Source organism: Pseudophryne corroboree, chromosome 11 (assembly GCF_028390025.1).
Source record: "Pseudophryne corroboree isolate aPseCor3 chromosome 11, aPseCor3.hap2, whole genome shotgun sequence".
Taxonomy (NCBI): domain Eukaryota; kingdom Metazoa; phylum Chordata; class Amphibia; order Anura; family Myobatrachidae; genus Pseudophryne; species Pseudophryne corroboree.
In genome coordinates, this window is record NC_086454.1 from 137,035,545 (window position 1) to 137,063,435 (window position 27,891).

The 27,891-nt window shown below is 45.8% G+C and overlaps 1 protein-coding gene across 3 annotated transcripts in view; it reads left to right on the forward strand.

The window, feature by feature from the left end:
• The window catches only part of LOC134969121 (pre-mRNA-processing factor 39-like), a 225,143-nt gene that overhangs the window by 36,434 nt on the left and 160,818 nt on the right, over nt 1-27,891 (forward strand). For all 3 annotated transcript variants that reach the window (XM_063944845.1, XM_063944847.1, XM_063944846.1), the window contains exon 4: nt 17,065-17,183. In XM_063944845.1, coding sequence (XP_063800915.1) covers nt 17,065-17,183 — 119 coding nt within the window. The remainder of the gene's footprint in view (nt 1-17,064; nt 17,184-27,891) is intronic.

Here is a 27,891-nt window from a genome sequence, read left to right on the forward strand (position 1 = left end):
TAAAGTTATGAATATTGCTATCCAGCAACCCTTTTAAAACATCCCACATTTCCGAAGTGTTCTTGTTATTAAACAGAACCTCCCACTGTCGTTAAGTGCACATCTAAGCATACTGAAATTAGCCTTCCTAAAGTTAAAAGTTTTGGTGGAACTCCTGTAGCTATGTTTCCTGAAACTGATGTTGAATGTGATCATATAGTGATCACTGTTACCCAAAGTCTCCCCAACTTTAGTGTTTGATATAATGTCCACATTATTAGTAATTACTAGATCCAGGGTAGTTTTACCCCTAGTTGGGTCCTCGACTAATTGAGACAAGTAGTGATCCCTAAACATATTTAAGAACCTGCTGCGTTACTCCAGTTTATATCTGGGTAGTTAAAATCCCCAATCACAAGGATGTCCCCCAATCCCGCAGCAGTTGTGATTTGCTGTAATAGTTGTTCTTCCTCATATATGCTAATATCCGGCTGTTTGTAGCACGTGCCTATGACTAGTTTTTTTGCATCAATTCCCCCACTTGAGATTTCAACCCATAGTGACTCCACATTATCGCCAGTCTCCTCATAGATAACCTCCTTTAGGTATGGTTTAAGTGATGGTTTAACATAAAGACATACACCACCTCCTCTTCTGTTAGCCCTGTCCCTCCTGAAAAGAGAATACCCCTCCAAGTTAGCAACTCAGATCAACAAACAATGAGTCCGATTTTCTGTGACGAGCTGTTCGCTTCACATAGATCTTCAAAGCCCTCACAACATCCAAGGACTTTGAAGTAGCAGAGGTGTCTGTAACCACCGGAACCACAAAAGGTTGGTTGATATGAAACGCAGACCGCACCTTTGGAAGAAATTGCTGACTAGTTCTGAGTTCAGCTCTATTTTCATAAAAAATCAAATAGGGGCTATTGTGAGACAATGCCCCCAGCTCCGAGACACGTCTTGCTGAAGCCAAAGCCAACAGTGTGATGGCCTTCCACGTAAGAAACTTGATGTCAACGTCCTGTAAAGGCTCATACCATTCCGATTGCAGGAACTGCAACACCACGTTGAGTTCCCAAGGTGCCGTAGGAGGCACAAAGGGCTGTTGGATGTGCAGAACACTCTTCAAAAATGTCTGAACCTCCGGGAGAGAAGCCAATTGTTTCTGGAAGAAAATGGATAAGGCTGAAATCTGGACTTTTAAGGAGCCCAAACGTAGGCCCACATCCACTCCTGACTGCAGAAAAAAGGAGAAAACGTCCATCCCAGGAAATTTCCTGTTCTCACACCAAGAGACGTATTTTTTCCCAAATACGGTGGTAATGTTTAGACATTACCCCCTTTCTGGCTTGGATCAAGGTTAGAATAACCCTGTCCAGGATCCGGAGCAATGAGAATAGCTTGAACCTTTTCCCTTTTTATTCTTTTGAGAATTCTTGTGATCAATGGAAGTGGTGGAAACACGTACACCACCTGGTAGTCCCATGGAGTCACCAGAGCATCCACCGCCACTGCTTGTGGGTCTCTCGACCTAAAACAATACCGCTTGAGCTTCTTGTTGAGACGAGAGGCCATCATGTCGATTTGTGGAATACCCCACCAACGTGGCAAGCACCCGAACACCTCTGGGTAAAGGCCCCACTCTCCTGGGTGTAGGTCGTGCCTGCTGAGGAAGTCTGCTTCCCAGTTGTCCATCCCGGAATGAAGACTGCCGACAAAGCCACAGCGTGCCGTTCTGCCCAGAGGAGAATCATTGTTACCTCTGACATTACTGCTCTGCTCTTCATTCCGCCATGTCGGTTAAAGTACATTACCGCCGTCACATTGTCCGACTGGACCTGAATGGCGTGATCCTGTAGAAGGGCATTGTATATGGCCCGTAGTTCCAGAATGTTTGGAAGAATGGTTTCCTGACTTGACCATTTTCCTTGGAACTATTCCCCTTGGGTGACTGCTCCCTCAACCTCTGAGGCTTGCGTCTGTGGTTATCAGAATCCAATTTTGAATCCTGAACCTTCGGCCCTCGGTCAGGTGAGAAGTCTGAAGCCACCACAGAAGAGAAATCCTGGCTTTTGGAGACAGATGTATCCTAGGCTGCATGTGAAGATGCAATCCGGACCATTTGTCCTACAGATACAGCTGGAAGGGCCTTGCGTGAAACCTTCCTTACTGCAGTGTCTCATAAGAGACTACCATCTTCCCCAGGAGGCGAATGCATAGATGCACTGATATCTGGGTTGGTCTTAGAACGTCCCGCACCATCGACTGAATTACCAATGCCTTTTCCAATGGAAGTAATACCTCCTGTGCCTCCGTATCCAGTATCATTCCCAGGAACGGAAGCCTCCATGTTGGTTCCAGGTGAGATTTTGTCAGGTTCAGCATCCACCCATGATCCTGGAGTAGTCGTGTTGAGAGGGCAATGTTATCTAATAACCTCTCCCTGGATGGTGTCTTTATCAGCAGATCGTCCAGGTAGGTAATATGTTCACTCCTTGCTTGCGGAGGAGAAACATCATCTCTGCCATTACCTTGGTGAACACCCTCGGTGCTGTGGAGAGGCCAAATGGCAGGGCCTGGAGCTGGTAGTGACAGTCCTGTAATGCAAACCTTAGATCAGCCTGATGAGGCGGCCAAATCAAAATATGAAGGTACGCATCCTTGATATCCAGAGACACCAGATACTCCCCCCTCCTCCAGACCTGAGATCACCGCTCTCAGAGACGCCATCTTGTATTTGAACACCCGTTAGTACGGGTTCAGTGACTTGAGGTATAAAATGGGCCCCACCGAACCGTCCGGTTTTGGTACCACAAACAGGTTGAAATAATAACCCTTGTTTTGCAGTTGAAGCGTAACTGGAACAATGACCGGAGTCTGTACCAGTTTTTGAATTGCTGCCTGCAAAGTCATGCTTGCGTCTGGAGAAGCTGGTAAGCCTGATTTGAAAAATCTGTGAGGTGGGAGTTCCTGAAAAGCTAGTCTGTAGCCCTGGGCGATAAGATCTTTGCCCCAGGGATCCAGGCATGATGTTGCCCATATGTGACTGAAATATCTTAATCGGGCTCCCACCTGCCTGTCGTCTAGGCAGTGTGGTCCACCGTCATACTGAAGGCTTTTAGGAAGCAGAACCGGAGATCTGTTCCTGTGATACTGCAGTTGCAGGTTTTCTGGGTTTACCTCTGTTGCCTTTGAAGGCTGTAGAAGAACCTTTGGATTTACTTTTAAATTTCGCTGTCCGAAAGGACTGCAGAGTTGTAGCAGAGTAGGTTTTCCTAGCTGGGGGTGCTGTGGAAGGAGGGTATGTAGACTTACCCGCCGTAGCCTTGGATATCCAGTTCATCTCCTAAAAGGGCTTCACCTGTGAATGGTAGGCATTCCACGCCTTTCCCGGAATCCACATCCGGAGTCCACTGGCATAGCCACAAGCCCCTACCTGCTGACACTGCCATTGCAGGGGTGTGTGCGTTGAGCAAACCAATTTCCTTTATGGCCTCCACCATAAAATTAGCAGAGTCCTGTATATGCTGTAGTAGTAGTAGTAGTAGTAGTAAAATGATCTCCCCCCCCCCTGGATAAGGAATCTAACCCGTCAATCAGATTACCTGACCATTTTGCAATGGCCCTAGTGATCCATGCACAAGCAATAGTGGGTCTCTGCGCCACCCCAGCAGCTGTGTACAGGGATTTGAGAGTGGTCTCAATATTGCGGTCAGCCGTGTCCTTTAAGGAGGCTGCCCCAGGGACAGGTTAGACTATCTTACGTAACCACCTAGATACCGATGCTTCAACAATCGGTGGATTTTCACACTTTTTCCTATCATCTTGAGGAAACTGGAAGGATGTGAGTAACCTTTTAGGGATCTGAAACTTCTTGTCCGGATTAACATAAGTTTCTTCAAACAGAGAATTTAACTCCTTTGAAGCAGGGAAAGTAGCAGAGGATTTCTTTTTTACATTAAAATAAGATTCCTCATCCACCTCTGCCACCTTGTCTGGAATGTGCAAGACTCCTCTAATAGCTTCTATAAGGGCCTGTATTTCTTGTGACAGGGCTGCATCCCCCCCACACGAGTCCACTTCACCCTCCTCCGCGTCTGATACGTCGTCATCGGTGTCAGCCTGCAGGATTTGGGCCAGAGTACGCTTTTGTGGACAAATGGCATGGGTCTGAGAGGCTGGTATGGGAACTGAATCTCTAGCCATCAGGTCCTCCACAGGCTCTCTTAAGTATTGCATCTCTTTCTCATTATGGGATAGTTTATTAAAAATATGTGAGATCATACCTTTAAGGGAATCCAACCATGCGGGTTCAGACACTAGCCTGAGAATGTGTACCGTCCTTGGTGCACTGTAGTGAATCCCCTGGGGAAGACAAACACTCTCCTGCGCAGGAAACACACTCCCTTGACATGGTAATGTGAAAGGACACACACACTTACACACAGTAAAGGTGAAAGCACAGTTAATCCACACAGAGCCCGCAGGGAGACACAGAGAAGATGGAGCCAGCCACACTGCGTCCTTTATGCTAAAGCCAAGCTCAGCTGGGTCACAAACCAAGCTCCTTAATAGGGCTTAGTATTCTAACACTGCTCCCACCTCTTACTATGACCCCCTGGTACCGCTGAGGAAACATGGAGTCTGTGTGGAGGAGCTGCGCTTCCCTGCAAGTCCTGTCAGTGTGAGCTGCAGAGGGAAAATGGCGCTGGTGAGCTGCTGGATCCGCTCATAGTGAAGCCCTGCCCCCGTAATGGGGTGCAGTCTTACCGGTTTTATTATACTGGCTGAGGTGTCTGAGAAGCTTAATAGCGGGTTAGAACCCTCTGTAAGCTGTTTGCCAGTAGAGGGTAATGCTAAAAAGATCAGCTCGGCCCCCACGGCGGAAACACACACGCACCTACTCACCACTCTTCTTACTTCTGCCTCTGTTAGGGGTGGCGGCGTGCTGCTGGACCGTACGCTCGCCGTGGTGGGGCATGCCAATAGGACCCTCAGGAGCTCGGCATCCTGCCAGCGGGGAACGGGACTATTAACCCTATAGAAGGTTGGGCTGTTAACCCCCCCCCCTCCCAAGTCCCAGGAAGCAGACATAGAGGTAGGAGCCAGCCCACATTATTGATTTCTTTAAATGCCCAAGGCTCCTAGCGGACCCCGTCTATACCCCAGTATCCTCTAGGACGTAAGAGAAATATGGATTACTTTTTTTTTATTTTTCAAGCACATGACAACCAGCAATCTTATTTTGCAGACATTTAATTGTATGTGTACAAGTCAAAGCTGTGTAATCATTAAATGATGGAAGCAGAGAGGAATTGTGGGATTCGGGCTGTGACTGCTTAAATGCATTTGCATCCAAATTGCCTTCACTAAAGTGCAATTACGTAAACTAGTAACATGTGCAGGTTCATTTGTATTAATAGCAGAATAGACATACGCTATTAGGTTTTAATCGAAATGCCCCTAAAAACACTCAAATGCTGCAGGCTAAACTTTACTTTGGGATGTAGTCAAAAGAGCAACAATGAAAATCTAGACAATCATAAGGTCAACACCAAAATGTAGACAACCCCCCCCCCCCCCCAACCACCCTCACTGACACTACACCCTGCTCCTACACACACACACACACACACACACACACACACACACACACACACACACACACACATTTTGTCCCTGTTAACAATTTGACTGTCTACATACTAATTTTCGACATATAAGGTGAATTCATTTCGCCCGGTAAAGTACACAATAACGGGCGTTAACCTATAGAATCCGGGATGATTTCTCGGACAATGACTTAACATGATTGCAGCACCCTAAAACATGCTATTTCTTCTTCAGGGTCCATAGGGCGCCACATGGGAAAAAATGAGGGTGCAGGTGGGATTTCTTTCGGATCTGCTCAGACCAGGGGAGACCTGCGGGGACAGCCACGGGCAGACGGAGGAGATCAGCGCACAGTAGCGCTGCAGGAGGATATCACACAGCCGCCCGACCTCACGGCAGTGTCCACCTGGCTCCAGCAAGCGTGACCTCACTTGCTGGAACCGGGTGGAAGCTGCCGTGAGCGGCGCGGCTGTGAGACATCCTGCTGCAGCGCTGATCTCCTCTATATGCCCGCGGCTTTCCCCTATCTCCCTGTGCGCCCCCTCCTGCTCTAATCCCTCAACTCAGTCCGACATCTTTTTATGTCTGACTGAGATGGTCGAAAAGGGGGCCAAAACCATTTTCGTTACAAGCACGTGGTTCGGCAGCTATTCTGCCAATCCACTTGCTTTTCGACAAGTCGAATTCATCGACTTGTCGAAATATTTTGGGGTATATTGAATAGATCGAATCACGGTTCGACCTTAAAAAGTCGAAAACTGACGTCTTTTCGACAGATGGCAGCTTTCGACTTTAATTTGAATATACCCCATAGTGTCTGTAGTATGATTTGTCTATTTTGAATTACTAAATAATATGCCACACCACTTTCCTTACCGTGTATGGGAAAGATAAATTTTGCTAAGTTATGCACTCAAATACCATGTAATATATGCATGAGCAATGCAGAAAAGGGGTGAATACCTTGGCCAGTCAGAAGTGTTTAGCCAATGCTGGCGACCTTTGTCATCATCTTCTTGTATTTGTACCTGACCTCTGGCACCTACAATTGATACATCTTTAACAGGTGTATATATATATCTGCTGATCTGCATCTGTACGCGGCCTACATTAGAATGCCTCTCCCCTGCCTGTTTTCTGTGCATGCTGAGAACCATCTGCATATTTCTCATACGTCCTAGAGGATGCTCGGGTCACCATTAGAACCATGGGGTATAGACGGGATCCGCAGGAGACATGGGCACTTTAAGACTTTGAAAGGGTGTGAACTGGCTCCTCCCTCTGTGCCCCTCCTCCAGACTCCAGTTTTAGAATTGTGCCCAGTGAGACTGGACGCACTACAGGGGAGCTCTACTGAGTTTCTCTGAAAATACTTTTTGTTAGGTTTTTTATGTTCAGGGAGGCTGCTGGCAACAGTCTCCCTGCTTCGTGGGACTTAGGGGAGAGAAGTATGACCAACTTCCAGTGAGTTCAATGGCTCTGCTTCTGGCTACAGGACACCATTAGCTCCTGAGGGTGCTGATCGCTGGGTACGCCTAGATGCTCACTCCCGCAGCCGGCCGTCACCCCCTTACAGAGCCAGGAGTCAGAAGACAGGTGAGTAGCAGAAGAAAAGAAGACTTCAGTGACTGCATTCTCTGAGGTACCGCGCAGCGCGCCAAGCTCCCACATACACACAGCACTACAGGGGGGGGGGCGCGGCGCCCAGGGCAGCTAATAAATCCTCAGTGCACACTGGCAAGAGGGGACATTAGTGCAGAGGCACTGTCCTAACCCCCGCCAGTATAATCGTATAGTAAAAGAAGTGGGACGGAAGCGCGCCATTAAGGGGGCGGAGCTTCGTCCTCACAGCTCACTCGGCGCCATTTCCTCCCCATCAGGCTGCAGAGATGCTGGTCCTTCCTTCACACTGACGAGTATCAGGGTGCAAAACGGGGGGGGGGGGGGGGGGGAGTCGGCCTGGCGGGGCCTGGCTAATTTGGTGCAATATACCTTATATTAAAAGCGCTGCAGGTCTGGGGCTTTTATTAGGCGCTTTAGATCCGCTGATTGAGCGCTGGGATGTGAGCTGGCAAATTCCCTCTGTGTCTGTCTGACCGGCTTTCCTGTGGGTCTGTCCCCTATAAGCCCAGTGTCTGTGGGTGTTTATTACATGTGTGTCGGCATGTCTGAAGCTGAGTGCTCTTCACAGGAGGAGGCCGTATTAGAAACACAAAAGGAAGTGGGGGTGGCCATGTCGGCACACAGCTGACTCCTGATTGGGGAATGTGTTGAATGTGTTGAATGCTTTGAATGTTAATGTGGCTCGTATTGGTAAGAGATTAGACAAGTCTGAGTCTTAGACCCAGGCATGGAAGAAGACTGTGGAGGATATGTTATTACAAGCCCAGGTCCACTCGGGGTCACAGAAACGTACGTTGGCTCAGTTGGCAGACACTGATACCGACACGGACACTGATTCCTGTGTCGACTATAACGATTCCAGATTAAATCCAAAATTGGCAAAGAGCATTCAGTACATGATTGTGGCAGTTAGAGGTATTACATATCACTGAGAACCCGGCTGTCCCTGATTAAAGGGTCTGTATGTATACGGAAAGGAAACCTGAGATAACGTTTCCTCCCTCTCATGAACTGAACACGCTATTTGAAAAAGTCTGGGAAGGTCCTGACGGAAAGTTTCAGATTCCCAAAAGAATTACGGTAGCTTATCCGTTTCCCTCGGCGGATAGGGAAAAGTAGGAGTCACTTCCCACTGTGGACAAGGCCCTGTCACGTTTGTCTAAAAAGGTGTCTCTCCCGTCACCTGACACGGTGGCCCTTTACGATCCTGCGGATCGTAAACAAGAAACTACGTTAAAGTCCATTTATGTGACCACAGGTACGCTATTCAGACCTGTCATTGCGTCTGCGTGGGTAAGTAGTGCTATCGAAAAGTGGGCAGACAACTTGTCTTCTGAATTAGATACCCTGGATAGGGATAGCATCCTCTTGACACTGGGTTATATCAAGGACGCTGCAGCATACCTTAAGGAAGCTGCGAGAGATATTGGTCTTTTGGGATCAAAGGCCAATGCCATGGCAGTCTCAGCTAGGCGAGCGTTGTGGATTCACCAATGGAATGCTGATTCCAAGAAAAGTATGGACTCTCTACCATATAAAGGTAAGGCCTTATTTGGCGACGGACTTGATGATTTGGTATCTATAGCTACCGCGGGTAAGTCATCCTTTTTGCCTTATGTTCCTCCACAACAAAAGAAGACGCACCACTATCAGATGCAGTCCTTTCGGCCCAATAAATACAGGAAGGGCCGAGGTTCTTCCTTCCTTGCTACTAGAGGAAGAGGTAAATGATCACCAGCCTTGTCAGGCTCCCAGGAGCAGAAGTCCTCCCAGGCTTCTGCCAATTCCACTGCCTGACGTTGGGGCTCCTATGCGGGAGTCCGCACCGGTGGGGGCACGTCTCAAACTCTTTAGTCAGTTTTGGGTTCGATCGAACCTAGACCCATGGGTTTTACAAACAATATCCCAAGGGTACAAGCTGGAGTTCCAAGACGTTCTTCCTCGCCGTTTTTTCAAATTGGCCTTACCAGCTTCTCTTCCAGACAGGGAGGTAGTTTGCGACGCAATACAAAAGTTGTGTCAAAATCAAGTTATCGTCAGGGTTCCACAGTCACAACAGGGAGAAGGTTTTTATTCAAGCCTGTTTGTGGTCCTGAAGACGGACAGCTCGGTCAGACCAATCCTAAACCTGAAATCCCTAAATTGCTTCCTAAAGAAATTCAAATTCAAGATGGAGTCTCTCCGAGCAGTGATCTCCAGTCTGTAGGAAGGGGATTTTATGGTGTCGGTGGACATAAAGGATGCCTACTTACATGTTCCCATTTATCCTCCACATCAGGCTTACCTGAGGTTTGCAATACAGGAGTGTCATTACCAATTTCAAACGTTGCCGTTTGGTCTGTCCACGGCTTTGAGGATTTTCACCAAAATAATGGCGGAGATGATGGTTCTCCTTCACAAGCAAGGAGTCCCGATTATCCCGTACTTTGACGATCTCCTGATAAAGGCGAGATCCAGAGACCAGCTGGTGCAAAACGTTGCACTCTCCCTTACAGTTCTTCAGCAACGTGGTTGGCTCCTAAACTTGCCACAATCAAAGTTGATTCTGACGACGCGGTTGTCGTTCTTGGGAATGATATTGGACACAGCGAGTTTTTCTTCCAGTGGAAAAGGCTCTGGAACTTCAGAGTCTGGTCAAACAAGTTCTGAAACCAGCAAGAGTGTCAATCCATCAATGCATTCGGTTGCTGGGGAAGATGGTTGCGGCCTACGAGGCCATTCAGTTTGGCAGATGCCAGAGTGTTCCAGTGGGACCTGTTGGACAAGTGGTCCGGGTCCCACCTACACATGCACCGGAGGATAATCCTGTCTTCCAAGACCAGGGTATCACTCCTGTGGTGGCTGCACAGCTCTCACCTCCTAGAGGGGCGCAGGTTCGGGATACAGGACTGGATCCTAGTCACCACGGATGCAAGCCTCCGAGGCTGGGGGGCAGTCACAATGGGAGAAAACTTCCAAGGAAGATGGTCAAGTCAGGAAACTTATCTCCACATAAATGTTCTGGAGTTCAGGGCCATTTACAACGGCCTTCTGCAAGCGGAACATCTTCGAGATCTGCCTGTACTGATCCAGTCGGACAATGTAACAGCAGTAGCGTACATAAACCGCCAGGCCGGAACGAAAAGCAGAGCGGCAATGGCAGAAGCCACGAGAATTTTCCGTATGGCGGAAAAGCATACAAGCGCTCTGTCAGCGATCTTCATTCCAGGAGTGGACAACTGGGAAGCAGACTTCCTCAGCAGACACGATCTCCATCCAGGAGAGTGGGGTCTCCACCAAGAAGTCTTCGCAGAGGTGACGGGTCGTTGGGGAGTACCTCAAGTAGACGTGATGGCATCTCGTCTCAACAAGAAGCTTCAGAGATATTGTTCCTGGTCAAGGGACCCTCAAGCAATTGCAGTGGATGCTCTGGTGACACCGTGGGTGTTTCAGTCGGTGTATGTATTCCCTCCACTTCCTCTCATTCCAAAAGTGCTAAAGATCATAAGAAGAACAAGGATCCGGGCGATCCTCATTGTCCCAGACTGGCCAAGGAGGGCTTGGTATCCAGATCTTCAGGAATTACTCATAGGAGATCCCTGGCCTCTTGCTCTGCGCAAGGACTTGTTACAACAGGGGATGTGCGTGTATCAGGACTTACCGTGGCTACGTTTGACGGCATGGCAGTTGAGCGCAAAATCCTAGCCCGTAAGGGTATTCCCAGTGAAGTCATTCCCACACTTATTCAGGCCAGAAAAGGGGTAACGTCTAAACATTACCACCGTATTTGGAGGAAATATGTTTCTTGGTGTGAATCCAAGAAGGCTCCTATGGAAGAATTTCAGCTGGGACGTTTTCTCCATTTTCTACAAGCAGGTGTGGATGCGGGCCTAAAGTTGGGCTCAGTTAAGGTACAGATTTCAGCCTTATCGGTTTTCTTTCTGAAACAATTGGCCTCCCTTCCAGAAGTTCAGACTTTCGTGAAAGGCATGTTGCACATCCAACCTCCATTTGTGCCTCCAGTGGCACGATGGGATCTTAGTGTGTTGTTGCAGTTCCTTCAATCACATTGGTTTGAACCTTTACGGAAGGTGGAGTTGAAATTCCTCACTTGGAAAGTGGTCATCCTGTTGGCCTTGGCATCTGCAAGGCGGGTGTCTGAGTTGGTGGCCTTGTCTCACAAGAGCCCTTATTTGATCTTCCATGAAGATAGAGCTGAATTGAGGACATGTCAACAATTTCTACCAAAGGTGGTTTCCTCTTTCCACATGAACCAACCTATTGTGGTGCCTGTGGCTACCGACGCCTTCGCTGAGTCAAAATCTCTGGATGTGGTCAGAGCTTTGAAGATTTATGTCGCCGGAACGGCTCAGATTAGGAAAACAGAGGCTATGTTTGTCCTGTATGCTCCCAACAAGGTTGGGTGTCCTGCTTCCAAGCAGACCATTGCACACTGGATCTGTAACACGATTCAGCATGCTCATTCCATGGCTGGATTGCCGTTACCGGAATCGGTGAAGGCCCTTTCTACTAGGAAGGTGGGCTCATATTGGGCGGCTGCCCAGGGGGTCTCTGCATTGCAACTTTGCAGAGCAGCTACTTGGTCGGGGTCAAACACATTTGCAAAGTTCTACAAGTTTGACACCTTGGCCGATGAGGACCTTAAGTTCGGTCAATCGGTGCTGCAGAGTCATCCGCACTCTCCTGCCCGTTCTAGAGCTTTGGTATAACCCCATGGTTCTAATGGTAACCCCAGCATCCCCTAGGATGTATGAGAAAATAGGATTTTAATACCTTCCGGTAAATCCTTTTCTCTTAGTCCGTAGAGGATGCTGGGCGCCTGTCCCAGTGCGTACTGTATCTGCAGTTATTAGTTGTGCTTACACACATGTTGTGTTACGGTTATTGTCAGCATGTTGCTGCAATTGTTCATGCAGTTGGCTTGTGTTCTGTTGAAGGCCACGTTGTGCGGCATGCTTGAGGTGTGAGCTGGTATGAATCTCACCTTAGTTTAACAATAAATCCTTTCCTTGAAATGTCCGTCTCACTGGGCACAGTTCCTATAACTGGAGTCTGGAGGAGGGGCGTAGAGGGAGGAGCCAATTCACACCCTTTCAAAGTCTTAAAATGCCCATGTCTTCTGCGGATCCCGTCTATACCCCATGGTTCTAATGGTGACCCCAGCATCCTCTATGGACTAAGAGAAAATAATTTACCGGTAGGTATAAAAATCCTATTTTTACGCCACGGAAAGTGACATAAGTACAACTCTGCACCAGACTCTGTGTATTAATATATATATAAAAAGTAAACATTTACAACCACTCTTAGACTATTCTGCCTCCCAGGGAGGCCCTCAGACATGAATTTCACAGTTTCCAGTCCTGCAGATACCGGATTTATTGAAGGCCCACTTTAGGTCATGTTATATGCTTTCCTCGACAATGTATACAGAAATGTTCCTCAACATATTGCATAGGGCATGCGTTCAACATACTTGTGTTTGTGATACCGGCATAGGGTTAGGCTGCGCCGGGGGTGTTTGGGTTAGGCACTAAGGGGGGTGGTTAGGGTTAGCCTGCAGGTACGGAGGGATAGGGGATGTGTGTTAGAATACTTTTATCTAGAAGGTGTCGGGATTTTGCGAATTGGCATGCCACTTTCGGTCTTTTGACCGCCGGCATCCCGTACACAACCTTTGCATAGATACTATCTGTTCCCTAATAGGAGATATATAATTGGGCTTTCAACAACTCATACCTATTTTAAATATGGCCAGTCCCCAGGCTGATCTTCACTGTTTCTGGACATGTCCGTATTTGTCGATTCTGGTTGCAAGTGCTCAATTACTCATGAGAACATTTGTTTAACTATATATCATTAACCCCTAAATGGGTTCTGTTTGGTATTCTCCCCGGAGGTCTTTGAATTTTTAAAGGGAGGCAGACACCTACTACTGGCGGGGGATCCGGATTGAAAGTCGACAGTAACTAGGTCGACAATGTCTAGGTCGACCACTATTGGTCGACAGGGTCAAAAGGTCGACAGGTCAAAAGGTCGACATGAGTTTTTCACAATTTTTTTCTTTTTTTTGAACCTTTTCATACTTAACGATCCACGTGGACTACGATTGGAACGGTAATCTGTGCCGAGCGAAGCGAAGGCACCATACCCGAAGCATGGCGAGCGAAGCGGTGCACTAATTGGGGTTCCCGGTCACTCTACGAAGAAAACGACACCAAAATAACATTAAAAACTCATGTCGACCTTTTGACCTGTCGACCTTTTGACCCTGTCGACCTAGTTACTGTCGACCAATAGTGGTCGACCTAGACATTGTCGACCTAGTTACTGTCGACTTTCAATACCACACCCACTGGCGGTCAGCACAGCTGTCCGAAAGTCTATCCTGCATGTCTGCCCCAACCTGGTCTCTTTGTAAAACTAGACTATTTTAACTCTTTGGCATGGTATGGATGGAGGTAGTGCAAGCAAGGAGGCTAAAACCAAAATACTGGGACAGATGTATTAACCTGGAGAAGGCATAAGGAAGTGATAAACCAGTGATATGTGCAAGGTGATAAAGGCACCAGCCAATCAGCTCCAATATGTAAATTAACAGTTAGGATCTGATTGGCTGCTGCCTTTATCACCTTGCACTTATCACTGGTTTATCACTTCCTTATGTCTTCTCCAGGTTAATACATCTGCCCCACTGTTTGAAATGTGGGGAGAGTGTTATTGTGACCCTCTCATGGGCATTCAGACCCAAATTAGAAACTCGTTATGTAACACCTCCTGGTAACTTTTTTGTACTTGCTTGTTGATCATCTTTGTGAACCTACCAGTGTCCACTTTTCTTTCGTCTGGTGGCCATATGACTTCTTGTTCATATTATATTCATGCTCAATTGGCCATCTGTATTACTTTGTTGGGCTTTCTAACTGTGACTTTACATGTATTTCTTTCTACTATGTCAATTGTTCATACATTGCTTCAATAAAAATATATAAAAGCATGCAATGATTGTCATACATACAAACACACTGAATGTGCCCAGACATATTGCATGGAAGTTGCAGTAATGGATCATGAGTTAGCAAGCATAGAATGATCAGATAACAGGAGTAGTTAAACAGAACACCATTATATAGACAAGGTCATCAGTAAGTTAGACCACATATGCAAACTAAAAAGAACACAGAGAAAGTTTTGCTGTGTTCATTTGAATCCTTACTGTCGATGTACTAGCAATATGCAACGGGGCACTGGTTGACCATTCAAGAGAGTCTTTTACACTTGTATTGCGAAATGTCAAGATACCTACGTAGCAATTCTCCCAGATTGCAACGTCCTCTGCACAGTCGAAATGAAGTGCAAAGAATTTTCATTCTACGTGCGTTAAGGAAATGCTGCACCTTCAACGAAGCGTGAATTGAACCTGCTGCCTGTCCTGGTGAGATCAGTGTTCTCCCCGCAACTCAGCAGTTGGGGAGGTTCCAGAGAGCTGGAGGAGTACTTGCTTCTGAATATATGGTACCTGCCGAGGACCAATGAAGATGGTGACTGAGGAGAAACCACTTGGAGAGAAAAAGGCAAGTTTAAATAGCACTAATACAGGTTGAGTATCCCTTATCCAAAATGCTTGGGACCCAGAAGTATTTTGGATATCGGCTTTTTCCGTATTTTGGAATAATTGCATACCATAATGAGATATCATGGTGATGGGACCTAAGTCTCAGCACACAATGCATTTGTTTCTTATACACCTTATACACACACCCTGAAGGTCATTTTAGCTAATACATTTTAATATATTTGTGCATTAAACAAAGTGTGTGTACATTCACACAATTAATTTATGTTTCATATACACCTTATACACACAGCCTGAAGGTCATTTAATACAATATTTTTAATAACTTTGTGTATTAAATAAAGTTTGTGTACATTAAGCCATCAGAAACAAAGGTTTCACTATCTCACACTCAAAAAATTCCATATTTCGGAATATTCCGTATTTCAGAATATTTGGATATGGGATACTCAACCTGTAGTCCAGTCCACATGGAGCGCACAACACACACAATAAACTATAAAAACTAACTGTGCTTTACTATGTAAATAATTCTTGAAAACATAGAACACTTGCTTAGAAACGTGAATTAAGTATATTCCTTCAATAGTAAAACAAAAAAGATTATCTAAGGGTGTGTACACACGGTGAGATCCTTGCTATGCCCGATTTTCACTTGTGATTTCCCTTGAACTCCCCGGAGCCCAGATAGCACGGATTTTGACTAACTTTTCTTGAGATATGGACTATGTGTGCTTACGATTTTGGCTTATGTGAGATGTCATTGACATGTGAGATGAACTAGATAGTACATCGATCTAGCAAGGATTGACTTGCCTGCACAGTCTGTTTTTTCTTGCGATGCCGACCTGGCGGGACCGCGCATCGGGATCGCAAGGTGACTTTCACCTTACGATCTGCACTAACTTTTCTTGCGATTTTGACTATATAGTCAAAATCGACAGAAAACATCTCACCGTGTGTACTAGGGTGCATCAAACGCCCCATGAATTTTTAAAAGTAAGAAAAATGATTTGTCCCCAAGCTACATTTTTTTAGAATTAAGGATATATTGCATACCAATTTTGAAGAATCTGAGATATTTATGTGGCCCACCATGTCCATGAAGATTAAAGATTTCTATTAATTTCTATATTTCTATTTATTTTATTTTATTTCTATTTATTTCTATAAATTTCTATTTATTTTATCTGAAAAATAAATAATGATTTGATTAATGATTTGTGATTTGGATGTGAACAGCCACGATAGGCCCGTGAGGCTTCATGCTGTTCCCTTTCTTTGTTATGTTCTTTTTGGGTGTGGAGGTGGACCACCTAAAGTCAAATCGTACAGCAAAACAAATTTGCATAGTTGTTTCTATGCTAAAAAGGTACATTTTAAGAATAGGGACAGCAAGCATTCCGAATGTCGGGGCGTTTGATGCACCCTAGTGTGTACACACCCTAAGAAAACAAAACAACGAATATTTGTCTTAACATATTGTGCATTTTAATAATCATTTTTACAGGTTGTTTTTTTTTTTTTGTGGGACACAAACTCCTGGTAATGTTTTACCTCTAGGAGCCATGGCGCTGGAAAACAAAAACAGACTCCACCTCTCTGTAACCCCTGTTTCTTCCTCCGTTTTTTTCCTGTGTCCTGTATGTCCTGCACAGGAGGTCGGCAAAAGGCTTTTGCTCTTTGTAATTCTTTTATTTCCTTTTTTGTTTTTTTATATAAAAAAATCTTTGCATAAATTTCCTCAAAGTGTTTTATTGTTTACATTGCTTTTTTTGTTTTGTTTGTTTCTTTCTAACAATTGACAGTTGTGAAAATGCCATCAGTGAGCATTGGTAAATATATGAATTGTGGCTAAGTTTATGCATAGTTAGAAAATAATGTGTATGCACAATATAGTATATACATGAGCTGTGTTCATTTACTGACCTGTTTCCTGTGCTTTTGGTGGGGGTTCTTTTATTCTTTGTGAGGGTTTTTATTTTTACATGTTTCTTCACTTTTTATGTCCTGCTATTGTGTATAATAGTGGAGTTGTGTTATATATGCAAAAAATGCCAACCTAAATGCAAAGTAGTTCTAGTCATACATAGGAAAATACACTTAGTTTATTAAATATTAAAATAGTATACATTACCATTTTTTCTTAAATGTTTTTCACTGAAACATACCTCTACCGACACCATTGGAGTACTGCAATTTTCACGCAGATTATAGAGTGGCGCTTCCAAAGCCGGATTGCATGTGTACTAACATTTGTGCTCTGTTCAGGTCTATATTCGTGCTGTGAAGGTGAATCCACTCAATATAGCCATGTGGGTAAATTACATCTCCTACGTGAAAAAAACCTTGAATATGTCTCTGCCAGAATCTCAAGAGAAATTGGATCGGTAAGCGAAGGATGACCTGTACATAGATATATATCTCTCCCCCCCCCCCCCACCCCCCCCCCCCCCCCCCACCTCCCCCCCCATCCCAGACATTCAGCTTGAATTGGGCATTGGAAATGGATGGTATTTCTGTGTATGTTTGTGTGGGGAATATCTCATGAGTTGGGTTGTGAGTAATACATTTGTATGTATGCCAGTATTTACGGGTGGAAGTAATACTATATTAAAGACTGCATTGTTGTAAAATGTTTAAAGCATGTCTATTACCCCATAGTTATTTTGAAACTAAGCTATATACACTGCATGTTCCCTCACTTGGATATCTAGTTGTTCAGTTGCCAAATTTCCTATTTCAATAATTAAATTGTAAACCAGTGACGTGCGGTGGGGTGAGGCAGAGCCTTTCCTGTCATACTTGCGTCTAAACCAGAGTTTTGATTGAATAAAGTATATGAAAAATACTGATAATTTGTTTGAAATATCTTCTTTGCATTATTCTAATAATTTTTATAGCCCAAACTCTGGTGTAAAAAGTCTATGGCAGGTGAGGCAGTGCCACACCTGCTGACCTTTTCTGCACTTCTCAGATCAAAACCCATCAAACTTCCAGGAGTTTATACTGCTGCACCTGTGTATAATGCCCAGATGTACCCTTTGGCTCATATATTGCATTGAAATCTGGCTCTGGGGTTAGCCAGTGCCTCCTGAGCCATTTAGCTCACCGCACGTCCCTGTTGGAAACTATTTCATGGCTCCGATACGGCTTACCAATTGTGTATGCATTCTTTTCCTAGCCTATTACGTTACTACATTTGTTTTTTTTGCATGTGTCCATCTGGTTTCTGTTTTAACAGGTAGAAGTGCATTTCTTTTTGTGCTTTTAAGAGGCCAGGAAGAAATTTTATCGTGGGAGACCTCTTCCACCAGTCTGACACTGACCAGCCAGCCAAAGTCTATTCCACTCTTAAAAACTATTTTAGTATTGTGATTTATATGCAATGATTGATATTAATGTGTTCATAATAAATATATAAATGTTGCCATTGTTTTCTACTTGCAGTTCTCAAACATACTTGCAAACAGCATCAACTGTTTTAGGTCTCTTAGAAGTTCTGCCAACCAGAATAATTTTGTTTGTAAATATCCTCTTTCCACTCCATAGATTATTCTCAGTGGAGTTTTTAGAGTTTGGAAGATAGATATATACATCATATTTTTAGATTTGGACAGTGTTTGTGAACTAACGCACAATGTATTTAAACAGTGCCTGCCTTCTCGTTAACTGATTGCCAGGACTTCTTGTTTTTGCAGGATCATTGAAAGGGCATATACTCATGTGCTATGCTTACTCAGAGCTGCCTTATGGTGTTCTTTGAACATTATCTTTCTCTCATTCATTGGGACACTTTAAAATATTGTATACAAATGTGCATTAAGCTTGGCCACTTCAAATCTCCCTTCAGAAACTCATGCCCCTCCACCTCCAAACCCTGTATGCTTCCAGTATCATCACTTTTCTTAAGTGCCCAAAGACGTCATGGGATATTTGGGGCAGGCTGAGGAGGTACTGTGGATGGTACCTTCTGTTACCTGCCAACTCCCAAAATGGGATATCTTCTGAGCAGGGCCTGGTGACTGATGGTGACACAGATCTCTGTTCAGTTGCTATATCAAATTGCCTGGTCTAGAGAGGTTACTGGCATGTGATGCAGAGGACTAGAGGCTGTGATCGCCTATGGAGGACCCCAGTGAAAATGGCAGAGAGAGCCTAGGCTATCTCTGGCCCAAGCTATTGTTTAGCTTACACAGCTCACAGCAAGTTCCATGCAGCCATAGGGAATGATATTTTTCCCTATGGCATCTCCAGTAAGTGCCCTTCTAGTGGTTCTTCAGTCTCGGCAAGCGTCATACTATCCATTTTGTTTCAAAATTATGACAACATGTCATAACTCAGATGGTAAGCTAGACCACTCTTTTACTGTTCACGTAGTGGAAAGGACCTACTCTAAGACCCATCATTAACTTTGACTTGAGTCAGTGAGTCAGCATAGAGGTAGTTGGAGCAATTGGCATATCGTTTGCAATCTGACTACCCAAATTGGATTTGCTAACAATGGTATAGTATCTGAATATCTGCTGCATGCTACTGTTTATGCGGTTCTCTTTTGTGCCTTCTAGAAGTCTGGGAGATGGATGTTGAGTTCAAATTAGAAGAGGTGGTATGGGAGCGCTAGTGTTAATTATTATATGTACCTGCAAAGTAAAAAACAAATATTTAATAAAACAATTGATTAGCATTAAAAAATGCTGCTGCTATGTTGCAGAAGTTTACACACTCTTTTGAGTACTTTTCTTGGGATACCGGCCGGCCGGTATGGAGGTTGCTGGTGTCAGAGTTTCCGTGTCTTTTGTGGGCGGGGAGGTGGATTCCCTATCTACCTGTCCCTATCCTACCTTCCTTCCCTGCGACGCTGGTTACTCATCCTGGCAGTCGTCCTCCGTTCCTGGCGTGTTCCGCAAAACCGGAAGTGATCGCTCCGTGACTTCCGGTATGACGTATGTCCGGTTTCCCACCAGCCAACGCGTTTCGTGACTGAGCACTTCGTCGGGGATGATTGTTGTTCCTGTTGGATTAGGCTTTATAAAGGGAAATCCTCATAAAACTTTATTGACAAAATCGGAAGTCCTTACCGGAAGTGACTTCATAAAAAAGCGGGTAGCACATCTTCTATTACTTTGCAGTGAGTTATATGAAATGTATGTGAAAATAAAATAAAAAATGTAAAAGAATGTATATGAAGGTGTTATTCTTGTAAATTCTTGAACCATTCTTGTGAAGGAGAAGGTTTTTTATATAAAAATTATTTATGAAAAAACTTTCGTTTATAAAAAGACTTTCAGTTCTATGTCTATGTTTAGACCTGGTGGTTTCATTGTTGCCAGTTCATATATCCACTTCGTCTCTGTTTTTTTCAGATCGGTGACTGTCTCCTCCTCTCCAATGAGGTTTCTCTGACGTCCTAGTGGATGCTGGGAACTCCGTAAGGACCATGAGGAATAGCGGCTCCGCAGGAGACTGGGCACAAAAAGAAAGCTTTAGGACTACCTGGTGTGCACTGGCTCCTCCCCCTATGACCCTCCTCCAAGCCTCAGTTAGATTTTTGTGCCCGACAGAGCTGGGTGCAATCTAGGGGGCTCTCCTGAGCTTCTTAGAAAAAGTTAGTTTTAGGTTTTTTATTTTCAGTGAGACCTGCTGGCAACAGGCTCACTGCATCGAGGGACTAAGGGGAGAAGAAGCGAACCTGCCTGCTTGCAGCCAGCTTGGGCTTCTTAGGCTACTGGACACCATTAGCTCCAGAGGGACCGAACACAGGCCCAGCCTCGGAGTCCGGTCCCAGAGCCGCGCCGCCGGCCCCCTTACAGAGCCAGAAGCAAGAAGAGGTCCGGAAAATCGGCGGCAGAAGACATCAGTCTTCACCAAGGTAGCACACAGCACTGCAGCTGTGCGCCATTGCTCCTCATGCACACCACACACTCCGGTCACTGATGGGTGCAGGGCGCTGGGGGGGGGCGCCCTGAGCAGCAATATAAACACCTTGGCTGGCAAAAATACATCACATATAACCCCCAGGGCTATATGGATGTATATTAACCCCTGCCAGATTCCAGAAAAAAGCGGGAGAAAAGTCCGCCGAGAAGGGGGCGGAGCCTATCTCCTCAGCACACTGGCGCCATTTTCCCTCACAGCTCCGTTGGAGGGAAGCTCCCTGGCTCTCCCCTGCAGTTAATACACTACAGAAAGGGTTAAAAAGAGAGGGGGGGCACAATTTAGGCGCAGTATACAAATATATGCAGCTATAAGGGAAAACACTTTTTTATAGGTGCTATCCCTGTGATATATAGCGCACTGGTGTGTGCTGGCATACTCTCCCTCTGTCTCCCCAAAGGGCTTTGTGGGGTCCTGTCCTCTATCAGAGCATTCCCTGTGTGTGTGCTGTGTGTCGTTACAGCTGTGTCGACAGGTATGTGGAGGATAATGAGGCGGAGCGAATGCCTGTAAATATGTTGTCACCCCCTGCGGGGTCGACACCGGGGTGGTTGAACTTATGGAAGGATTACGTGAAAGTGTCAACTCCTTACATAAAAGGTCGACGACACGGAACAGCCGGCTACTCAGCTTGTGCCTGTTCCAGCGTCTCAAATGTCATGAAAAATGTATTACACATTTATGATTATACCCCAGGTACCACATAAAAGGGTATTGTGTTTGGTGAGAGAAAACTATTAGTAGTTTTTCCTGCATCTGAGAAATTAAATGAGGTGTGTGAGGAAGAGTGGTCTTCCCCCGGTAAGAAATTGATAATTTCTACAACGGTTATTGGCAGCGTACTCTTTCCCGCCAGAGGATAGGTCACGCGGGGAAACACCCCATAGGGTAGATACAGCGCTTACACGCTTATCAGAAAAGGTGGCACTACCGTCTCCGGATACGGCCGCCCTGAAGGAGCCTGCTGATAGAAAGCAGGAGGTTACCCTATAAGATATGGTCACACACTAGGGCATTATATTGCGACCAGCCGTTGCTTCGGCATGGATGTGCAGTGCTCCCGCTGCGTGGTCAGATTTCCTGTCGGAAAATAACTATGGATAGGGACAATATTTTGCTGAAAATAGAGCATATAAAAGACGTGGTCTTATACATGCGTGATGCTCAGAGGGATATTTGCCGGCTGGCATAAAAAATAAGCGCTAGGTCCATTGCCGCCAGACGGGGGTTATGGACTTGACAATGGTCAGGCGATGCCGACTCGAATCGGCACATGGAAGTTGCCCTATAAGGGGGTAAAACTGTTTGGGGATAGTTTTTCAGACCTCGTTTCCACAGCTACTGCTGGGAAATCGATTTTTTTTGCCACAGGCTACCCCACAACAAAAGAAAGCACCGTATCATCAAGTACAGTCCTTTCGGCCCCAGAAAAGCAAGAGGGCTAGAGGCTCATCCTTTCTGCCGAGAGGCAAAGGTAGAGGAAAAATCTGCAACACACAGCTAGTTCCCAAGAGCAGAAGTCCTCCCTGCGTCCGGTAGGTCCACAGCATGGTGCTGGGGCTGCTCAGGCGGACCCGGGTACGGTGGGGGCCCGTCTCAGATATTTCAGCGGACAGTGGGCTCTCTCACATGGATCCCTGGGTCCTTCAAGCAGGATCTCAGGGGTACAGGCTGGAGTTCGAGACGTTCTTTCCCCCGCCGTTTCCTAAAATCTGCCTTACCGGCACCTCCCTCTGCCAGGGAGACGGTGTTGGTGGATATTCAACACTATAATCACAACAAGTGATTGTCAAGGTACCCCTCCTTCAGCAAGGAAGGGGTTACTATTCCACAGTGGTTGTGGTACCGAAATGGTTCGGGAGACCCATCTTGAAATTAAAATACTTGAACTTTTTTATCAGAAGATTCAAGTTCAAGATGAAATCGCTCAGGGCGGTTGTTACGAGCCTGGACGAGGGGGATTACAGGGTCTCCCTGGACATCAAGGATGCGTACCTGCATGTCCCCATTTACCCCCCTCACCAGGAGTACCTCAGATATGTGGTACAGGACTGTCACTATCAGTTCCAGACGCGGCCGTTGGAGTTGTCCACGGCACCGAAGGTCTTTACCTAGGTAATGGCCGAAGTGACGATACTCCTTCGCAAGAAGGAAGTTTTTATTATCCCGTACTTGGACGATCTCCTGATAAAGGCGAGGTCCAAAGAACAGTTGGTAGTGGGGGTAGCAGAAGTGCTACAACAGCACGACTGGATTCTCAATATTCCAAATTCACAGCTGGTCCCGACGACACGTCTTCTGTTCCTGGGAATGTTTCTGAACGCAGACCAGAAAAGAGGGTTTCTTCCAGTGGGAAAAGCCGAGGAGTTGTCATCTCTAGTCAGAGACATCCTAAAACCAGGACAGGTGTCGGTACATCAATGCACACGAGTCCTGGGAAAAATGGTAGCTTCGTACGAAGCATAATTCCATTCGGATGACTCCACGCAAGGACGTTCCAGTGGGACCTGTGGGACTAATGGTCCGGGTCCCATCTACAGATACAACAGCGGATAACCCTGTCAGCAAGAAACAGGGTGTCGCTGCTGTGGTGGCTGCAGAGGGCTCATCTACTAGAGGGCCGCAGATTCGGAATACAGGACTGGGTCCTGGTGACCACGGATGCCAGCCTTCGGGGCTGGGGTGCAGTCACACAGGGAAGAAATTTCCAAGGAGATTTCGCTTCACATAAATATTCTGCAGCTAAGGGCCATTTACAATACCCTAAGCCAAGCAAGGCCCCTGCTTCAGAACCAGCCGGTACTGATCCAATCAGACGACATCACGGCGGTCGCCCATGTAAACAGACAGGGCGGCACAAGAGCAGGATGGCGATGGCAGAAGCCACAAGGATTCTCCGATGGGCGACCTACACCCAGGAGAATGGGGACTTCATCCAGAAGTTTTCCAAATGCGGGTAAACCGTTGGGAATGACCACGGCTGGACATGATGGCGTCCCGCCTCAACAAGACGTTGAAAAGATATGGCGCCAGGTCAAGGGACCCTCAGGCGATCGCTGGGGACGCTCTAGTGACACCATGGGTGTACCAGTCGGTTTATGTGTCTCCTCCTCTACCTCTCATACCCAAGGTACTGAGAATAATAAGAAGGCGAGGAGTGAAAACCATACTCGGGGTTCCGGATTGGCCATGAAGAGCTTGGTACCCGGAACTTCAAGAGATGCTGGCAGAGGACGCTTGGCCTCTGCCGCTCAGACAAGACCTGCTGCAGCAGGGACCCTGTCTGTTCCAAGACTTACCGCGGCTGCGTTTGACGGCATGGCGTTAGAACACCGGATCCTAAAGGAAAAGGGTATTCCGAAGGATGTCATCCCTACCCTGATCATAGCCAGGAAGGATGTCACCGCAAGACATTATCGCTTGTTGTTGCTTGGTGGGAGGCCATTAAGGCCCCGACGGAGGAATTTCAACTATGTCGATTCCTGCACTTCCTGCAAGCAGGGGTGACGTTTGGGCCTCAAATTGGGGTCCATCAAGGTCCAGATTTCGGCTCTGTCTAATTTCTTCCAGAAAGAACTGGCTTCACTGCCTGAAGTTCAGACTTTGGTTAAAGGAGTACTACATATTCAGCCTCCTTTTTGTGCCTCCTGTGGCACTTTTTGGATCTCAACGTGGTGTTGGATTTCCTAAAGTCGCATGGGTAGAGCCACTTAAAACCATGGAGCTAAAGTATCTCGCGTGGAAAGTGGTCATGCTGTTGGCCTTGGCCTTGGCCAGGCGTGTGTCAGAATTGGCGGCTTTGTCATATAAAAGGCCTTATCTGATTTTCTATATGGAGAGGGCAGAGTTGAGGACTCGTCCTCAGTTTCTCCCAAAGGTAGTCTCAGGTTTTCACTTGAACCAACCTATTGTGGTGCCTGCGGCTACTGGGGACTTGGAGGATTCCAAGTTGCTGGACGTAGTCAGGGCCCTGAAAATTTTATTTTTCCAGGACGGCTGGAGTCAGGAAAACTGACTCGCTGTTTATCCTGATGGCACCCAACAAGCTGGGTGCTCCTGCTTCTAAGCAGTCTATTGCGCGCTGGATTTGTAGCACTATTCAGCTGGCGCATTCTGCGGTAGGATTACCGCAGCCTAAATCAATAAAAGCCCATTCCACAAGGACGGTGGGCTCATCTTGGGCGGCTGCCCGACGGGTCTCGGCTTTACAACTTTGCCGAGCAGCTACTTGGTCAGGGGCAAACAAGTTTGCAAAATTCTATGAATTTGATACCCTGGCTGAGGAGGACCTGGAGTTCTCTCATTCGGTGCTGCAGAGTCATCCGCACTCTCCCGCCCGTTTGGGAGCTTTGGTATTATCCCCATGGTCCTTACGGAGTTCCCAGCATCCACTAGGACGTCAGAGAAAATAAGAATTTACTTACCGATAATTCTATTTCTCGTAGCCCGTAGTGGATGCTGGGCGCCCATCCCAAGTGCGGATTGTCTGCAATACTTGTACATAGTTATTGTTAACTAATCGGGTTCTTGTTGTGAGCCATCTATTCAGAGGCTCCTCTGTTATCATGCTGTTAACTGGGTTTCATATCACAAGTTGTACGGTGTGATTGGTGTGGCTGGTATGAGTCTTACCCGGGATTCAAAATCCTTCCTTATTGTGTACGCTCGTCCGGGCACAGTGTCCTAACTGAGGCTTGGAGGAGGGTCATAGGGGGAGGAGCCAGTGCACACCAGGTAGTCCTAAAGCTTTCTTTTTGTGCCCAGTCTCCTGCGGAGCCGCTATTCCCCATGGTCCTTACGGAGTTCCCAGCATCCACTACGGACTACGAGAAATAGAATTATCGGTAAGTAAATTCTTATTTTTACCTGTTGTATAGCTGTGAATCTCAGATCAGTGGGATTCATTTAATGTTTTGCTTTAAAATGTTCAGGGACACTGTCTGTAACCCTTTTCTAATGTTGTACAGATGTTCAGCAACACGGATTCTTAATTTTCTCTTCGTCTGTCCCACATACTGCATGCCGCACGGGCACTCTAGGAGATATATGACTCCTTCTGAGTCGCACGTCAATTTGTTAATTTCCACTGAAAAATAATACAATAAAAAAAGATGAAACAAAAGGATTCTTCAAATGTCTCAACTGCAATTGTTGCAAATTAACAAAGGCAAGATCTACACAAGCTGTTACAGCCTTCAAATCAAATCAAACAAAGAATATTCCATAAAACAAAAATTGACGTGCGACTCAGAAGGAGTCATATATCTCCTAGAGTGCCCGTGCGGCATGCAGTATGTGGGACAGACGAAGAGAAAATTAAGAATCCGTGTTGCTGAACATCTGTACAACATTAGAAAAGGGTTACAGACACATAGTGTCCCTGAACATTTTAAAGCAAAACATTAAATGAATCCCACTGATCTGAGATTCACAGCTATACAACAGGTAAAACCTCATTGGAGAGGAGGAGACATAGTCACCGATCTGAAAAAAACAGACGAAGTGGATATATGAACTGGCAACAATGAAACCACCAGGTCTAAACATAGACATAGAACTGAAAGTCTTTTTATAAACGAAAGTTTTTTTATATATAATTTTTTGATATAAAAAACCTTCTCCTTCACAAGAATGGTTCAAGAATTTACAAGAATAACACCTTCATATACATTCTTTTAAATGTTTTAATTTTTTTCACATACATTTCATATAACTCACTGCAAAGTAATAGAACATGTGCTATCCGCTTTATTATGAAGTCACTTCCGGTAAGGACTTCCGTTTTTGTCAATAAAGTTTTATGAGGATTTCCCTTTATAAAGCCTAATCCAACAGGAACAACAATCATCCTTGACGAAGTGCTCAGTCACGAAACACGTTGGATGGTGGGAAACCGGACGTACGTCATACCGGAAGTCACGGAGCGATCACTTCCGGTTTTGCGGAACACGCCAGGAACGGAGGACGACTGCCAGGACGAGTAACCAGCGTTGCAGGGAAGGTAGGATAGGTACAGGTAGATGGGGAATCCACCTCCCCGCCCACAAAAGACACGGAAACTCTGACACCAGCAACCTCCATACCGGCCGTCCGGTATCCCAAGAAAAGTACTCAAAAAAAGTGTAAACATTCTGCAACATAGCAGCAGCATTTTTTAATGCTAATCAATTGTTTTATTAAATATTTGTTTTTTACTTTGCAGGTACATACAATAATTAACACTAGCGCTCCCATACCACCTCTTCTAACTACTTTTAAATTGGAGCAGCTTTTTACACCTTAGCGCGGTATTAACCTACATTATTTTGAGTTCAAACTACTCTTAAATCCCTGCCTGTGTCTGAGGAGTTCTTGTTCACTTCTGAGCTGGACATGATTATTTATTTGCCTGGCCACAAGGGGAAGAGGTCCTTACTCCCCTGTAAGTTCCTCCAGACTGAAGTGCTCTAGGTTTTGCCTCTTGTGAGCCTTAAGGGAGTAAGTTCTCCAGAGGACAATCCTATATTCCTTGTGGCAGTCAGCAGGGAACAGAAGTAGCTTTGGCAGTAGGCGTCCAGCTTCCAAACTAATCTGCATGATGGCCAAGTTACTTACCAGGGATAGCCTGTTGTGACCGCTTGGCTGCTTTTTCTACTGTGACTGATGGTATATTTCTGCCACAGATGCATAGGTGAGTGGATTCAACTCACAGAGATACATCCATCATAGCTCCCCTGATGTCCCTACACATATGGGTATTTCGTCACTGGCTTCCCTGGAAAACATAAGTGATTTGCATTATGGGGAGCCATTCTGTCATTGATCTCCCCAGAAGTAGTACCAAAATGAAGTAGGATGGGGACAGCCTTTTCCTACTTGGATGATCTGCTGAACAAGGCTGGCTTCCTCGCCTTGCTGCATATATATGTACGGGAGACATTCCTGACCTTAGACCAGGGGTTCCCAACAATGGTCCTCCATTCACACTAACTGTGCAGGTTTTAAGGATATCCATACTTAAGCACAGGTGACTTAAGTACCTCAGTTATTTTGCTTTAACCATCTGTGCTCAAGCATGGTTTGATCTTCAATTACAAGCAATCCATTTTAACTCCTTAACAGTGGATGGTCTTCATGGGACTGCTTTTCAGTACCCATCAGCAAGGTATTTTTTGCCACATG